This window comes from Haliotis rubra, unplaced genomic scaffold, assembly GCF_003918875.1.
Source record: "Haliotis rubra isolate DU_JTF1 unplaced genomic scaffold, ASM391887v1 Scf637, whole genome shotgun sequence".
Classification (NCBI taxonomy): Eukaryota; Metazoa; Mollusca; class Gastropoda; order Lepetellida; family Haliotidae; genus Haliotis; species Haliotis rubra.
The window spans coordinates 518,372-537,048 of NW_025767343.1; the positions used below are offsets into that span (position 1 = coordinate 518,372).

An 18,677-nucleotide genomic window follows, 5' to 3' on the forward strand; every position below is an offset into this window, starting at 1 on the left:
TCCTACCGCTAACATGGATGATAAATTAAATAGCGGATCAGTGCATAAACATAGACATGATATAGTCGTGATGACGTGAACAGAAGTTACGCCCTGGTATATCCTACTATCTGTGATTCAAATAAGACGACTTACCTCATTGATTGAAACGTCCTGTACATGTTTATTTTGCTATCTTTAGTCTCAGTCGAAACCCACTTTCTAACAGATCAAATATATTGAAAAAGCATTACACAAATAACGAAATCACTAAAGATTATGATCCTGTGTTTATCAAATAATAGAAATTGGCAACAAATAGCGGAATAATTCATCGCAAGTTCATAAGGGTATAAAACAACATGACCGTGTTGAAATATTCAAAGTTGATCATCAAAATATACCAAACAGCACAATTACACATGAACATTTCATAATCAAGTCATGAACACATAAAAAATACCGTATCCATTTTTCATGATGCAATAAATTGAACATATTCATCCCTTGTTCATTATCGATGAGTAACATCAAACATTTGATTATAATCAAACGTGTATTGTTGAGCACTTCTCCAAGAAAGACATTCTGTCACGAAGCTGTCTGGTACTCCGTGTGTTTGTACAGCACATTATGGTTTACTTGAAGTTCTACATTGACAAGACAAGAAATGCCTTTACTTTGTGACACCTCTTCGTCCATCTTTATGGCATTGCGTGTTTTGTCTTTAGTATCACTGTGCCGAGTGCGCTTACAGATGACGACAGCGACTATGGCGGTAACGATAACTGCCACGCCCACCCCTCCGATTGCAGAACCGAGAACCACTGGGGATACATCGCCTGGAGATACACACAAGATACACATAAGATGCACTGTCGGATACACACAAGATACACACAAGATGCACAGTCAGATAGACACACGATACACATAAGATGTACAGTCAGCTACGCACAGGATGCACAGTCAGATACACACAAGATGCATATAGGATACACAGTCAGATACACACAAGATGCTTATAGGATGCACAGTCAGATACACACAAGATGCATATAGGATGCGTGACGGGCGAACTGGCTAAAGCGCCAGGCTAGTGATCCAGCGAGCTTGAGGTGACGGGATCGAGCCCACCTGTGACCGGGTGTACAAACCTTGGAGTAGACTTTGTGTGCAGACTCTTTCAGTGTTGTCACAACACCTAGTGTACAGTACACAATGGGTACCTCGTAAGGATTGGAATGCCACGATAACTCGGTGCGCCTAGTGGCTGCAAGAGTTGTATGATCCCCAGAGAGTTGAGATTGACAATACGATGTGCCGTTGAGATTGACATTCAGTGAACGAGGGAAAAACAAAGCGCATTTGAGCAGCTGAGCTGAGCTGGATATCGGCGCTATACAAATGTTAGTATGTATGTCTGTCTGTATGTACAGTCATATACACACAAGATGCACAGTCAGATACACACAAGATACACAGTCAGATACAATGGTCAGCTACCTGGCTCAACACTGGTATAGTATGTAGCAAATATAGAGATAATTATTACCAACGTGCCATGACGATGGACTTTTATGACATTTATGACATGACATGATATTTATCCTATTTGTGAAGATACCCCAGGGCAGATGATCTTCATGTTGACTTCGTGACAATGAGAAAAAGACAAAAGACGTTATAGGATATTATCTGATTCACCTTCATAAATCTTGACATCTGTTGTCGTTGTACCAGTCACCGTCGAAAATGTTTTTCTGGTCGTGACTGAAGTACTTGCGGGCGTCGTTAAACTGAACCAGCTTGATATGCCTGAGGATGTTGATGAGGCTGAAGGAAATGACGAAGTTGGTGATGTGGATGCGGTTGTGGATGTGGATGTGGATGTGGATGTGGATGTGGATGTGGATGTGGATGTGGATGTGGATGTGGACGTGGATGTGGATGTAGATGTGGTTGTGGATGTGGATGTAGATGTGGACGTGGGTGGGAACACTGACACTGACATGGATGTCCTCGTGGGCGTAGGCGTGGTTGTAGGCGTAGTCATGGCTGTGGATGTGGGTGTAGGGGACATGGATGTAGGGGTGTTTGTGGATGAAGATGAAAGGGAAGACGAGGAAGAACTTTTGTCCGGTGGCAGCGACGAGGAGGTTGACACACATGTTTCACAGTCTGGAATATCATAAGAATGTTTCTGCTACAAGGTTTATTGATGTGTAATAGGGGAATCTTTTGTTGTGGACATTACATGATGCCACAGAAGTATTTACGCGAAAACCTGAACGTGAGCAAGTACCTCGAGAAATGGGCTGAACACTTGGCAATCTGTGAACATACGCGTCCAACACGTGTGGAGAACCATGAAGACAACCCTAGTCTTAAAAGCCGTGTCACGTCAATGACGCCAGTCTTGATCCAGAAGATATTTCCAAAGAGAATACATTCTTTATGACATGTGATAAACGTACAATTCATAACCTGTTTCTTGGTAATATAGCTGTATTTAAATCTAAGCCATCAATGTGACTATGGATAAAACCTGAGTTCACCACTGCCAAAAAAGTCCAAACAAAAGAAGCACTTAAGAGGATTTGAGCATCACCACTATATATCATAGAAAGGAAATCAGCTGAAAAGGTTATGGCCTCGGTGTTATAGGACAGTGTGGTTGTCATCATGGTGGACTATCTCCCACAAGACCAGACAATAACCTGTCAATTCTATGCTGCTCTTTTGATCCTGACATAAAGAAAGTAAGACTGAGAGAAATGTCGTGCTCTTCCTTTCGGATATTGGGCCTGGGGACAGCAATAGCCGGAGCCCATTTCAACCTCACCGATCACGTGCTATGGGCTTTGGAGAGGGAATCTACAAAGGCTATTCCTCCAATATCTCTGACAAAAGTGTATGAATATGGAAGTGGCTTACACTGAAAAATCATTTTAATGTCAATAAGCTTAGTCTTTCTACGTGAGTGTAGGATTTGTTTGTCGGTTCTTTGACGCCACACTTAGTAATATTGCAGACGGCGGCGGTTTGTGATAATCCAGTGAGTGACTTCATGAGCATTGATCTACGCAACTGGGATACTATTCATCACCCATATCAGTGAGCCGTTAGTCGCCTCTGACAGCAAGAATGGGATGCAAAAGACCAGTTCTTATCAGGATGAGTCTACGAACGTTACCAATCCTCATGCAGTAAGAAATGTGATCACTGGAATGATTGAAATATGTGTACGCTAAATTATAAACTACAGTCACAATATAGTCTAAAATACTATAACGCCACATAGTATATATCCACACCACAATATTCACGTGTTTGAATGGCGAGTGATAAACGTAAGGTAGAGAATGGATACCCACTTGCTTATAACAAAGAACACAGCGTCTCGAACTATAATTTATGCCCATTCATTGGATTCAAAGGAAACTAGTAGAGACGGTTTCCCCCCTTCAAATTCCCCTTTCCCCCCACCATCCTCACCCCCTTCAGTCCTCCACCACACCATCCCCAGCCTCAAACAAGTTAGGTACACGTACCTATTGTTGTATTAACGCAATGGCCGCTCAAGCACCACTGAAATAAATAATATATATATAAATATAAATGTATTAACCAGACATTAATTAAGTTTAAAGAATCACACATGGTTCTTTACTGTGTGTATAGCGTTGCTGATTTGGGTACTCTGCTACTGATGACTCTTCTATGCTACTGGCTGTATTTACTAGGTTACCGGTGGCGTGTAAGACGATGTTAAGTATGCTAGTGATAAAGTGTACCAAGGTAGTGATGAAATGTACTGCGTTAGTGGTGATGTGTAATCTGTTAGTGACACTTATGTGTAAAATTTTATTGTGTCGAATCTATGGCTGTCTGGATATAAAAGCTTGGTTAAAGTAGCAAGTTGTTAGTATGTATTGTGTTGAGTGTACTGTGTGTATTCGAATACCATGTTGTCTCCACACGCTGTGCCGTCTGCAGCAAAGGTATCGATACATCGATTTTCCCGGTCCTGGCACAGCATCATGGAACACACTCTGCTCAAATCGCCGTTATATGCCCCCTGCAATGATGAGCATACCATGGGAGTGATGCATACATGGCTAAAGAAACCCAGGACTCATTGTAAAGGGTTGGAAAAGTGTAAACGAGGTTTTCAAAAGTGTCAGATCTTCACCATTAACAGTCATCTTCACCATTAACAGGAAATGACATTCAGGGTAACATTAATAATTATTACATGATAGTCGTAGCTGGACAGTCTCTTGACATACTTCCTGACATGCCCAGATTAATACGGACCATTGCCGTTTGTTTGATAAGCACAAAAGTATAGTCATGTCTTCTAGGTTCCGCCTCAGGCCTGCATCAGTTTCGGTCATTTGTGTCCAAGAGTGTTCCAATTGGTTCCCTTTGATGGCAGTTCAGGATGGCGGACAACGCTCGGAAGACAAAAGTCAGGGGTAAAGTTGAAGACGACGAAGTTGATGGTAAACACGTGGCAGAACGAGCACTGGCTAGTGTTCCCGGAGCGGACACCAGACATATATTGAAACAATTATGTCGTTTGAATATAAGAAATTTAAAGAAACTTATGGAAAAGGTTTGCACTATGACATGTTGTTGTGGAAAACCTACCACGCAGAGTAGCGACTGGGCGCCATGTGCTACCTGGCACTGCTGGTTGGCGCTGTACACCTGTCCTGGCAGAGATCTGGTGACATCGCTCACGTTTCTTGCCTGGATCCACTGGGTCAGACACCGCCTCGACTCGCCGCTGAAACCATGTCCGGAAACATGGTTGCTTGGTATACTAGTCAGACATTTTGTTTTGAAATTTAGTACATCTACCCCCACCCTCCTCCCATAATGTTTAAGCATAATTTCAATTATAGACAAAAATTGACCACCGCTAGCACATGGGTACAAAATTGATGCCCCTTTCCCCCTCCTGAACAAAATGGATGACACCCCACCCCCCCTGCTTAAAATCATCATCACAACGCACACAAACACGCGCACGCACGCACGCACGCACACCACCACCATTTCTGAACGGACCCTTAGAAAACAATGTAGTCAGTAAATTCCGTTTATCCAGAAGGCATTTCTTCCAGTGAAATCTTTTGGATTAATACATTCTGGATTAACGAATCATTCATTTGTAAGTAGAAATGTAAACGTCCCGGTACGTTACTGTCCAGAAGGCAGGGGTTCCGGTTTAAAGGGTACTTAAGAGTTAGTATTTTAAAGAATTAACTTAAATGTATTTTCAGTATTTATGGAGGTAGAAACCGGCGTGTATGCTGTGTCAATCGGCATAATTCCACAAACGCAAACAGAAATGTCAACAGATAAGTAAACAGTATTCCGTTAGTGGGACTGTTTTTGGTTTAAAACAATTCTTGGTTTGCACTTTTATGTCCGCCGTCATATTGCAGGAACATTGCTAAAAGCGACGAGGAACCTCACCAACTCACTCACTGCTATTCAATACCACTGTAATCTCATACTTGAGTATGATGAGGAATTGGGTACAGAGTGCCCATAAGGCGCCTCACCCTTTGTCCAACTGGTCGCTGATGTAATGTGTTAACTTCAGGGTCGAGCATGGGGAGAAGTCATAGGGATTATGGGTGTTGTTTTCTGTGCGTTGGTAGCCGACCCCATCAGACATAATGTATCTGTCGGCAGAGGAGCAGTTGTTGTTGTCACCGTCGTGGTCAACTCCTAATCTGAAACAACACAGTGACGGGTGGTCGTGACAAGAACAAAGTGTTTCTCATTTAACAGAAGGTTTCATTCATAAATTTACCTGTTTACCGTCGTGGGAATATTTTATGTCCGCTTCTTATGCTTCTCTCGACTGGGCAGTGAAGGACAAAGTTCCATATATACAACGTTTCCAAATTACTACACAACGAATGTGGATAATCGTGATCAGCTATTACTGTCTCACCCATGTGCCAGCTCATGTGTGGCTGTGAAGATGACTGACATCAGGGCCTCTTTGTCTTCTATCACGGAGATGCTGAAGGGCGGCAGGTTACACACAGTGGCGTAGAACGCGATACCTATTCACACCAATAATTCTCTCCAGCATAGACATTCCATAGGCATATATGTGGATAAATGTGGCAATTTCAGTCAGCATAACCATTAAAAAGCTTTTTATCACACCTAAAATATCTTAACATTCAAACTGAATATGTAAATGGTCATTTTACATTGAATCGGGTTATAAACTTGTTTTAGTTGCTCTTTTAAGTGACAGGAATTGTAGAGAGTCTTAGTCTTAGTCTTACCTAACAGATCCCCTCTTACATCGCCAACTTGGAAGTAGAGATCATACCTGAAATATCACCATATGATTAGAATCCATACTCTATTAGAACCGCTATACAGTTCATGGGTATACGTGACTATCCCAGCATACTCTATTAGAACCGTTATACAGTTCATGGGTATACGTGACTATCCCAGCATACTCTATTAGAACCGTTATACAGTTCATGGGTATACGTGACTCTCCCATCATACTCTATTAGAACCGTTATACAGTTCATGGATATACGTGACTCTCCCAGCATACTCTATTAGAACCGTTATACAGTTCATGGGTATACGTGACTCTCCCAGCATACTCTATTAGAACCGTTATACAGTTCATGGATATACGTGTTCATGCCAGCATTCTTTATTAGAGCCGTGATAAAGTTCATAGGTATACGTGTTCATGCCAGCATACTCTATTAGAGCCGTGATAAGTTCATGAGTATACATTTCCATACCAGCATACTGTATAACAGCCGTACTAAAACACATAACGGTGTTAGTACCCACACCGAAACGTCGCACTCATTGCAATAAAGAAGTTGACTATCCTTAGAACTAAGTGTTCCTTCATCTTCACAACTTCTAAAATGCCTCTCTAAGAACTCACGCGGTAAAGATGCACATTCTGGACAAGTGAGCTACACTGCATGGGATACTAACGTTGTAGAGATGCACATGCTGGACAAGTGAGCTACAGTGCTAGGGATACCTACGCCGTAAAAATCATGAGATGATCGTGGGCTGGTAGGTGTGAGACGTTCTGTTTCAGCTGGAGAGCACCGTCCTGTAGTTTGTCACCATTCACACGGTACAGATCCTGGTATTCCTGGGACTCGTTCAGACGGACACGGCGAAGCCATTCCCCCTCTTCGGACATCTGGTGGAAGATAGCACATAGGCTTTCAAAAGGTGGCAATAATGGTTTAAAACAGATAAATCTTACTTAAGATGAAAAGATATGTCTGACTTTTGTACTTCACGGTTATTGACTACTGAATATACTGAAATGGAATGGAGAGTAAATTAAGAGAGTTGAGCGTCTAAAATAATGTGTATGTTTCAACATTGTTTCTTTATGTCTAACCGGAAGTAGGAAGTGTTTGGCCGGAGATGGGGTATGTCTGGTCATAGATGGGGTATGTGTGGCCCGAGTTAGGATATTTCTGGTCAGAGATGGTTATTTCTGGTCGGTGATGGGATATGTGTGGCCGGACATGAGGTATTTCTGGTTAGAGATGGGGTATGTTTGGCCCGAGTTAGGATATTTCTGGTCAGAGATGGTTATTTCTGGTCGGTGATGGGATATGTGTGGCCGGACATGAGGTATTTCTGGTTAGAGATGGGGTATGTTTGGTCCGAGTTAGGATATTTCTGGTCAGAGATGGTTATTTCTGGTCGATGATGGGATATGTGTGGCCGGACATGAGGTATTTCTGGTTAGAGATGGGGTATGTTTGGTCCGAGTTAGGATATTTCTGGTCAGAGATGGTTATTTCTGGTCGGTGATGGTATATGTGTGGCCGGAGATGAGGTATTTCTGGTCAGAGATGGGTATTTCTGGTCGGTGATGGGATATGTTTGGCCGGAGATGAGGTATTTCTGGTCGGTCATGGGATATGTGTGGCCGGAGATGAGGTATTTCTGGTCGGTGATGGGATATGTGTGGCCGGAGATGAGGTATTTCTGGTCGGTGATGGGATATGTGTAGCCGGAGATGAGGTATTTCTGGTTAGAGATGGGGTATGTTTGGCCGGAGTTGGTTATTTCTTGTCATAGATGAGGTATTTCTTTAAGCAATGGGGTATGTTTGGTCGGAGATGGGGTATGTCTGGTCATAGATGTGGTATGTTTGGTCGGAGTAGGGGTATGTCTTGTCATAGATGGGGTATGTTTGGCCGGACATGACACATTTCTGGTTGGGAGATTGGGTATGTTTGGCCGGAGATGGGGTATGTTTGGCCGGAGATGGAGTATTTCTGCCCGGAAATGGGATATGTCTTGCCGGAATAGTCACAATGAGATACGTACGTGCGTCATGTGCGAGCATTATTATTGTGTCCTTTCAAAAACATGCCCACATTGTTATCCGAGGTATTGTGTTAGTGGAACGGAACATTTGGACCGAATCATTTGGGAAGAGATCCAATTTTGTCGAGATTCTTACCTCTATCATATAACCAATCAGGCGAATATTCATTCGGGGGGAAAACCTTTTATATAGGACGTCAATCTGGAAAGATGGAAACGAAATAAATCAACGTTCAGTAAACAGTTTGTAGTTATAAGACTAAGGCTTAGTCTCTGAATATAAATACTTCTGATACAAACACATAACTTCACTTAAACTGAAAAGGAGCCCCAGAGTGCTCAGAGATTCCTGAACCTGAGGAATTCTAGACTTGGTTCATCTAGAGCTTTTGCTTTGAAGAAAGTGTTGGGCGGCGGGAAAACACTGTGATTCAGGAAGTTTGTTCAGTCTCTAAAGACTCTAGCCACATGTGAGCATCTGCCATCTTACCCCATTAACAACATATCCATAGTATTGGCGTATTTCTTGTAGCGTCTCCTCTTGACGTAGTGTTTCGCTAGTCTGTGTACTTCTATTGTACCACCTGATAACATGAATATTGTGAACACATTAACTAACAGAGACCCAACTCGGTACTCAAAGTTCACCATCAACCACATTACTAATACAGGAAGTGTTCGCCATCGACTGGTTCATTGAAGCAGTACGATGCTAATGTACTCATCTATTCCTGGCAATGATATTTTAGAATCCATTATATTTTAAAACAGAGTTTAAGTACAAGAAATATGTGTCGAATTCCATGCCTACTTGAATTAAAGTCAAAAAGCGAAATCAGAGCTTCATGACTGTGGTATTGTCATAAGATGCGCTACAACGCTCGGCATTTTGAAAAAGACAAACACTTTCCTTCCGTGTTGACAAAAAAGACATATACTACAAATCACTACAATCAAACCGTTTAACACCTGAAGTATATCTTCCTCGTATCTTTTCACATGAAATACAATTATTGCAGAAGACAACCCCGTGGAAATCTCGACTATATAGGCATTAAGCAGAGAGTTCGTTGTGCTGTTCTGGTTATCACAGAAATATATTGATTACCTCCAGACTAAAAAACGGGATGAAAAGTGTTACATTCAAATTTCCTTGAAACAGTGACTGCACAAACAACTTTAGAACCAACTTCACATTAATAACTTAGACGATGTGGTTTTCGAGAAGCTGACCTGCTGTAGAGGTGGTGCTCTATGAGGACGAGTACATCGACGTAGATGTCGTCTGCCTGACGACGCTGTCTGCCACTGTCGTGAGAATCACTAACATCGGCCTCCTCACCAGGGCGTGATGCTGGAAGGGAAACGCCCGTTAGACGTTAGTGTCACTCGGCGTTGTCAGGACGTAACACAGACCTCCAGGACGTAACACAGACCTCCAGGACGTAACACAGACCTCCAGGACGTAACACAGACCTCCAGGACGTAACACATGCAGTAAATACCTCTCAAACATGTGTCATTCAGCATTGTCAGGACGTAACACAGACCTCCAGGACGTAACACATGCAGTAAATACCCCTCAAACATAAGTGTCATTCAGCATTGTCAGGACGTAACACAGACCTCCAGGACGTAACACATGCAGTAAATACCTCTCAAACATGTGTCATTCAGCATTGTCAGGACGTAACACAGACCTCCAGGACGTAACACATGCAGTAAATACCTCTCAAACATGTGTCATTCAGCATTGTCAGGACGTAACACAGACCTCCAGGACGTAACACATGCAGTAAATACCCCTCAAACATAAGTGTCATTCAGCATTGTCAGGACGTAACACAGACCTCCAGGACGTAACACATGCAGTAAATACCTCTCAAACATGTGTCATTCAGCATTGTCAGGACGTAACACAGACCTCCAGGACGTAACACATGCAGTAAATACCTCTCAAACATGTGTCATTCAGCATTGTCAGGACGTAACACAGGCCTCCAGGACGTAACACATGCAGTAAATACCTCTCAAACATGTGTCATTCAGCATTGTCAGGACGTAACACAGACCTCCAGGACGTAACACATGCAGTAAATACCTCTCAAACATGTGTCATTCAGCATTGTCAGGACGTAGCACAGACCTCCAGGACGTAACACATGCAGTAAATACCTCTCAAACATGTGTCATTCAGCATTGTCAGGACGTAACACAGACCTCCAGGACGTAACACATGCAGTAAATACCTCTTAAACATGTGTCATTCAGCATTGTCAGGACGTAACACAGACCTCCAGGACGTAACACATGCAGTAAATACCTCTCAACTCTCAAACATGTGTCATTCAGCATTGTCAGGACGTAACACAGACCTCCAGGACGTAACACATGCAGTAAATACCTCTCAAACATGTGTCATTCAGCATTGTCAGGACGTAACACAGACCTCCAGGACGTAACACATGCAGTAAATACCTCTCAAACATGTGTCATTCAGCATTGTCAGGACGTAACACAGACCTCCAGGACGTAACACATGCAGTAAATACCTCTCAAACATGTGTTATTCAGCGTTGTCAGGACGTAACACAGACCTCCAGGACGTAACACATGCAGTAAATACCTCTCAAACATGTGTCATTCAGCATTGTCAGGACGTAACACAGACCTCCAGGACGTAACACATGCAGTAAATACCTCTCAAACATGTGTTATTCAGCGTTGTCAGGACGTAACACAGACCTCCAGGACGTAACACATGCAGTAAATACCTCTCAAACATGTGTCATTCAGCATTGTCAGGACGTAACACAGACCTCCAGGACGTAACACATGCAGTAAATACCTCTCAAACATGTGTTATTCAGCGTTGTCAGGACGTAACACAGACCTCCAGGACGTAACACATGCAGTAAATACCTCTCAAACATGTGTCATTCAGCATTGTCAGGACGTAACACAGTCCTCCAGGACGTAACACATGCAGTAAATACCTCTCAAACATGTGTTATTCAGCGTTGTCAGGACGTAACACAGACCTCCAGGACGTAACACATGCAGTAAATACCTCTCAAACATGTGTCATTCAGCATTGTCAGGACGTAACACAGACCTCCAGGACGTAACACATGCAGTAAATACCTCTCAAACATGTGTTATTCAGCGTTGTCAGGACGTAACACAGACCTCCAGGACGTAACACATGCAGTAAATACCTCTCAAACATGTGTCATTCAGCATTGTCAGGACGTAACACAGACTTCCAGGACGTAACACATGCAGTAAATACCTCTCAAACATGTGTTATTCAGCGTTGTCAGGACGTAACACAGACCACAAGGACGTAACACATGCAGTAAATACCTCTCAAACATGTGTCATTCAGCATTGTCTGGACGTAACACAGACCTCCAGGACGTAACACATGCAGTAAATACCTCTCAAACATGTGTTATTCAGCGTTGTCAGGACGTAACACATGCAGTAAATACCTCTCAAACATGTGTTATTCAGCGTTGTCAGGACGTAACACAGACCTCCAGGACGTAACACATGCAGTAAATACCTCTCAAACATGTGTCATTCAGCGTTGTCAGGACGTAACACAGACATCCAGGACGTAACACATGCAGTAAATACCTCTCAAACATGTGTTATTCAGCGTTGTCAGGACGTAACACAGACATCCAGGACGTAACACATGCAGTAAATACCTCTCAAACATGTGTCATTCAGCATTGTCAGGACGTAACACAGACATCCAGGACGTAACACATGCAGTAAATACCTCTCAAACATGTGTCATTCAGCGTTGTCAGGACGTAACACAGACATCCAGGACGTAACACATGCAGTAAATACCTCTCAAACATGTGTTATTCAGCGTTGTCAGGACGTAACACAGACATCCAGGACGTAACACATGCAGTAAATATCTCTCAAACATAAGTGTCATTCAGCACTGTCTGAAGTCTGTGTCCATTACAAATACCATCAGAACGTGCCTCTAGAAATACATCCGTGTCAAACATAAGTGTTGTCATCTCACATTCATTTTGTCATGATTCATGTGGACGTCACATTGCTGGAAGAGGCATTAAGATAGGCGTTATTCGTAGGAATTAAAATGTTTAGACAAGGTGTCTTTATGAACTTTCGTCACTAACATTAACTACCAGGACACGGCACTACAAGCAAACATGTGTTAAACATGTCAAATATGTGTCATTTAGAGGTGTCGTGAGCTTGTGTCACTTATATACGGAACAAGGACAAGGACAAAAGTGTCGGGAGCTTCAATGATTTCAATGAAAAAATGTACTTTAATTGATTCTTCATATCTGTAAATCAATTTATGTCGATGTATCTAAACTGGACGACATGTACACATATAACTCACGTGGTAGTTTATAGTCGTAGTGTTGAGTAAGGTACGACACGTCAGTTTGAAGAAGCCTGTACACGTCCTCATACTGGACTGTGTGTGACAGTCTTGGACTTTCACGCTCCAGGCTGTATACGCCTCCTTCTTCGGCCATGAAAGATCCCGCCTGGTAAAACAGAAACTGCATTGTATCGGACATGAACACGGATGTAGCACTGTTAGCGATACACGTTGACTCTACTAGTCTGATAACCAGCCAGGAGTACCAGACACTGCCACAGTTACTGTAGCGGAGGGCAGGGGATGAGAGGGAGTGGAACATAGGAGGTTCCTGTGTATAAACTGTTTCACTGCTCATAACAGATATCATTGCAATCTTGTGCATCTTTATAATACTAGAGAAATTACTCAACCTATAATGACATACCTATGGCCGTCACACTTTGATAAAGGGGAACAAACAAAAGCCCAGTAGGATATACGCCCGTTAGTGTTTAGGGAAAGATAAACTACATGTATGTTGAAATCAGACAAAAAGAAGATGCACCATGAGCTGTCAGTGGTATCTATCATCAGCAGAACGAATATCATGCCCCTTGTCATTTAGAGATTCCCCGAAAGAGAGTTTGTAATGAGTGGGGCCCACAAACAGGAGGTTCATGTGTTCATGAGCTTACTTAACTTTCTAGATGTGCTGTTTGGTCTCATAGCTTACGTTAACACCACCCTCATTATTCTCCAGTAGACCCATGTTTTCATGGTATTGTTCAGTGTCAGAGACCTGCCTCCTTGAAAAATAATGTCAGTTAACTTATATAGTCTGTCTGGGTCAAAATGATGCCGATGAATTACAATCTAACTCCAAATGGGTTCATGATCCAAACTTCATTTCAACACAGAATGTAATGAAAATATCAGACCAACTCTGGAAAAGGTTTCATAACGTTTGTCTGCAAAATAAAAAAGCTACTTAACAAACTATCATAATTTTGTTTTGATTTTCCGTGTGAAGTATGTATTGTTGCAGGAACAGCCTCAAGAACAGGAAGCACGTACAGATTAGGATGTCAAGATTAAGGGTTTATATCAAAACTCTTCCGGACCGGAGACAAACGTTATGAAATTTTTTTCAAGAGTTGGTCTGATTGGAATCAACTAAATTGATGTAGAACTGCTCAGGTTACAGTTTTTCAATATTTTTCACAAACAAATTAAAGCCTTTCACGGAGATGGTTACATACATGAAGTACAAGAAGAAAGGGCTTTTATATAAGTGGGTCATTTATCCCAGGGGTTGGGGGTGGGGTTGGGGGTTTGTTATGCCCGGGTGGGCTTTTGACCTGAGATACTTTTATCCAGAGGGGCTTTTATCTTTCACTCTTGATTACAACACAACTGAACCGGTTCGATTTGGCAAATGTATTCAGAGTGAGAGCGATTATACTATTTCACAAAACAGTATCGCCCTTATTGTTAAACAGTCTTTGTTTTACATCGCAATACATTCCCATTTTGACGTTTAAGGGGTTTCCGGTGATTTGATTGGTTGTTTGCTCACATGACTAAGTCATGTTTCAACAAACTTTACAAAATATATACTGCACCTTTTGACCTTTACATGATTTTGACTGGAACTACTTTTCGTGGGAATTGTCAGTTGGTAGAAAGCTCGACCAACCGGGCAATGTGCTTCCAGTCCCAATACTCTTCAAACATTGCAGGCACAATAAACGACATAACAACCACGAGGCATTTAACGTTTGTTGACTTCAAGTCATTCCCGATAAATTAATGAAAATAACGCTCACTGAGAAATAATGAGTTGTGCTTGTATTTATGGAATTGGAACTACTTTGTTTTGCGTAGGTTTGCGTCCAATGTAACCAGTAACGTAAATCGTCTAAATTGTGTGTCACGTTCAAATTAACACAATGGCTGTAGGGTGTTTACGTGCGATTTTAACTTTCACAGTTCAATGCGTCCATACTGAGGGTGTTTACGTGCGATTTTAACTTGCACAGTTCAATGCGTCCATACTACAGTAAACCACGACATGTCAGATGCGTTTCTGAAATAACACTTGGATGACACAAGAACATGACTACTCATATGATCGTATCATTTACTTTGCCTGTCACGACACTAAACATCGCTAAGACTGCCTGTGAAACTAGATCTCTACAAACATACGTGTCACTAGTGTTTGACACGACACCACTTGACATTGTGAATACTAATCTAGGTATACAGAAACGACAAAACCCTTTCCATGTTTTCCTCTATATCGTGTGTATACAGTTATTTCATTTCACGACATACGAATATATTACACCCTGTAACACCACGACATACGAATATATTACACACTGTAACACCACGACATACGAATATATGACACCCTGTAACACCACGACATACGAATATATGACACCCTGTAACACCACGACATACGAATATATTACACACTGTAACACCACGACATACGAATATATTACACCCTGTAACACCACGACATACGAATATATGACACCCTGTAACACCACGACATACGAATATATTACACACTGTAACACCACGACATACGAATATATTACACCCTGTAACACCACGACATACGAATATATTACACCCTGTAACACCACGACATACGAATATATTACACACTGTAACACCACGACACACGAATATATGACACACTGTAACACCACGACATACGAATATATTACACACTGTAACACCACGACATACGAATATATGACACACTGTAACACCACGACATACGAATATATTACACACTAACACCACGACATACGAATATATTACACCATGTAACACCACGACATACGAATATATTACACCCTGTAACACCACGACATACGAATATATTACACCCTGTAACACCACGACATACGAATATATTACACACTGTAACACCACGACATACGAATATATTACACCCTGTAACACCACGACATACGAATATATTACACCATGTAACACCACGACATACGAATATATTACACCCTGTAACACCACGACATACGAATATATTACACCCTGTAACACCACGACATACGAATATATTACACACTGTAACACCACGACATACGAATATATGACACCCTGTAACACCACGACATACGAATATATTACACCATGTAACACCACGACATACGAATATATTCCATCCTGTAACACCACGACATACGAATATATTACACCCTGTAACACCACGACATACGAATATATTACACCCTGTAACACCACGACATACGAATATGTTACATCCTCTAACCTCACGACATACGAATATATTACACCCTGTAACACCACAACATGTGTTTCTACTGCATTTTCCTATACAGCTTCGCGTGCTTCTACTACAAGATTACAAACCACGACATGTGCTTATACTATATTCTCTCGCGCAACTACATGTGCTTAAACTGTCGCACAACTACATGTGCTTAGACTATATTCTCTCGCACAACTACATGTGCTTATACCATATTCTCTTTCACTACTACGTGCTTAGAGTATATTCTCTCGCACAACTACACGTGCTTAACTTCTTTGAGTGGCATTTTAGAAGTTGGGAAGTACAATATAGAACAAACTTTATGGATAACAACTTCTTTTTATTCGTGAGTGCGACGTTTCGCTACAGATTCTTGTACCGTTGTCAAGCATAATGGAACATGAAGAAGGGGGAAGTGTATATATACTGGATGTAACAATGTAACAAAGAAAACAACATAATTAACATAATTGGCTAGGCAGAAAGCTGATGAAGCCAGAGAGTAGACAAAGGACAGGCGTGGCAGCCAATGATGTACAAATAATAATGCGATGTTTATACAGCAGAGTTTATACAGTAGATTGGGCTTGGTGGATGAGTGCATCATAAGGGGATGGAGAATGTTGTTAAGGCTGGAGGACGCGGAGAGGGTGGTATCTATGCCAGCTAAAGTTTGTTCTATATTGTACATGTGCTTAGACTATATTCTCTCACACCACTATATGTGCTTTAACTACATTTCTTACACCACTATATGTGCGTGTACACCTTTTTTTCTTACTCCGCTATATGTGCTTTCCCCCCTCCTCAAACGCCGTAACCATTAGGTAACGAGTATTTTTACTACACCGTCTAACAAGGTGTAATTCTTGTACATCTCTAGTGAAGTACATGCTACTACAACCTGTACTAACGTGTGTGCAGGTGCATGTTGAACAGCTCATTATGGTACCTGCAAGACAAATAAGAAGATGAGGATGTCCTACCACCACCAGCTGCACTGCGTCCTCTACACGGTGACAGGTAACCCTCATGGTCATCAGTGACGTGTGGTTGTGATAGAACTTGGTCTGAAATCATATCTTATCGTATGTCATCGCTTTCACCAAGGCAACATGAATGTTATCACGCGAATACGTTTTCGGTATATTTCACTAAATTCAAAGAACACACCTACTAGAGCGTCATATCTAACACGGATGTTGCGTTGAGAAACTTGGTTCACGATCTCCAGAACCTATTTCTATATGGTTCAATAAAACACAGATCATGAAGTAAATACATTGATAAACATTTTGTTTACCCGAATCGGCATCGTGCTCTGTGTGACGTAACTCTGTCTCTCGGCCCCATTCTGGGTGTACACCGGGGCGTTCGCGTCGACGTTAGTGTTGGCGGTCACGTTGATATTGTAGGCTTGGACTCCTGCTCTGATAGTGAAGGACAGTGTCACTGGGAGATGACAGTCACGGCTCTCCTGTAGACTTTGTGGAGAAAAGCTCACGATTGCTTTGATTTCTGAGAGAGGAATAAAGAGTTATAAGGACAAGTGTAAGTTAACAAGGACCATTATCCCTTAAGACTGACAACACCACAAATATAAGCTTTGTAAGAGCTTCCTCTTTACGGCTGGTTGTCATATCCACGTTCTACCATGTTACTGATCGTCTACCCGGAAGCTGCTGGCGACTCTTCCAACATAATTCATTAAAGCTGATCATTCTCGCCGGACACCCGAACACTCACCACTACCTCCGTGTACAGCTGGCGACAGGGCCAACACCAGGACCATCACAACGTGTGAACAGGTCGACATCTTGAATACAACCGTAAACCGCGGACATTCCGTCCTTTCACAGTGGACCTAACTAGGTTAAACCTACATTCAATCTCTTTCTGTTTGTCTGAGTAAATACGGAAATATAATACAATGCATATTGAGATTTAACGTAACTGATATATGAATAAATACGTTCGGATTGTGATGCGTGCATGATGATCATGCTTTAAATAACATCCCGTCTAAAACCAAGCCAAGTAGAGTTGAAGACAGACAGATTGTTCATTAAGTCTCACCTCAATATAAAATAGATACAGTACAAAAAAACCACAAAAAGTTGAGCCACTCCTATAAGGAGTTATGAGAGACAAAGTTCTGTAAAATGTACACAAAGATAAAATATTATTGTATAAACGATAAATGTTGTAATAAATCAATATAAGCAATTAAACTATAAAGCTGAATTATGTATTATATATACTAAGCAGCAAAAGAAACGTCAGTTTGGAATTTTCCTTCGCAGAAACGGATAGCTGTAAACTCATTTAATGTTTTGATTGCATATTTTTGACAACATCTCCAACTTTACCTGAGCAAAGACATTCCTTCCCAAACTCAGAATTGAACCAAGGAAAAGGTCTCAAAAGCGCAACCTGACCTCGGAGATGGTACGGTGTACTCCATGTTTTTCAGGCAACTCATGCTGCACGTGCTGTTCACAAGGACCAGCCCTATAAAATGCAACCCAAAACCTGGTTGAAACATTCACATTACAAAGTCAGCAGGATGCCGCGATTCACGACAGCTCAGAGGGACCAGGCGCTAGGAAGACTTGAAGCTGGCCACACTGC

General features: G+C 41.9%; 1 protein-coding gene across 3 annotated transcripts; it reads right to left on the minus strand.

The window, feature by feature from the left end:
• Positions 1–410: 410 nt before the first annotated feature.
• On the minus strand, positions 411–17,899 carry LOC124256723 (A disintegrin and metalloproteinase with thrombospondin motifs 7-like). 3 transcript variants are annotated; one of them, XM_046690685.1, is made up of 16 exons: positions 17,793–17,899; positions 17,350–17,564; positions 17,033–17,116; positions 12,764–12,914; positions 9,595–9,715; positions 8,852–8,945; positions 8,498–8,563; positions 7,047–7,210; positions 6,303–6,349; positions 5,957–6,071; positions 5,559–5,732; positions 4,636–4,774; positions 3,947–4,060; positions 3,534–3,570; positions 1,687–2,160; positions 411–821 (listed from the first exon to the last, which is right to left on the minus strand). In XM_046690685.1, exons 1-16 carry the CDS (start codon positions 17,860–17,862, stop codon positions 571–573), a joined length of 2,316 nt encoding a protein of 771 aa, XP_046546641.1. In that variant the 5' UTR covers positions 17,863–17,899; the 3' UTR covers positions 411–570. The 3 variants fall into 3 exon arrangements, with proteins under 3 accessions (XP_046546641.1, XP_046546642.1, XP_046546643.1); XM_046690686.1 differs by lacking the exons at positions 5,957–6,071; positions 6,303–6,349; XM_046690687.1 differs by lacking the exons at positions 17,350–17,564; positions 17,793–17,899 and having other exon boundaries at positions 16,999–17,265.
• Positions 17,900–18,677: the final 778 nt, after the last annotated feature.

Excerpts from the sequence above, each read along its gene's own strand:
- LOC124256723 (XM_046690685.1), bottom strand. The coding sequence starts at position 17,862 with ATGTCGACCTGTTCACACGTTGTGATGGTCCTGGTGTTGGCCCTGTCG. Across the intron at positions 2,161-3,533 it reads TTGCGTTAATACAACAATAG|ACTGTGAAACATGTGTGTCA; the intron begins GTACGTGTACCT and ends ATGATATTCCAG. Across the intron at positions 822-1,686 it reads AGATGTCAAGATTTATGAAG|GCGATGTATCCCCAGTGGTT; the intron begins GTGAATCAGATA and ends GTGTATCTCCAG.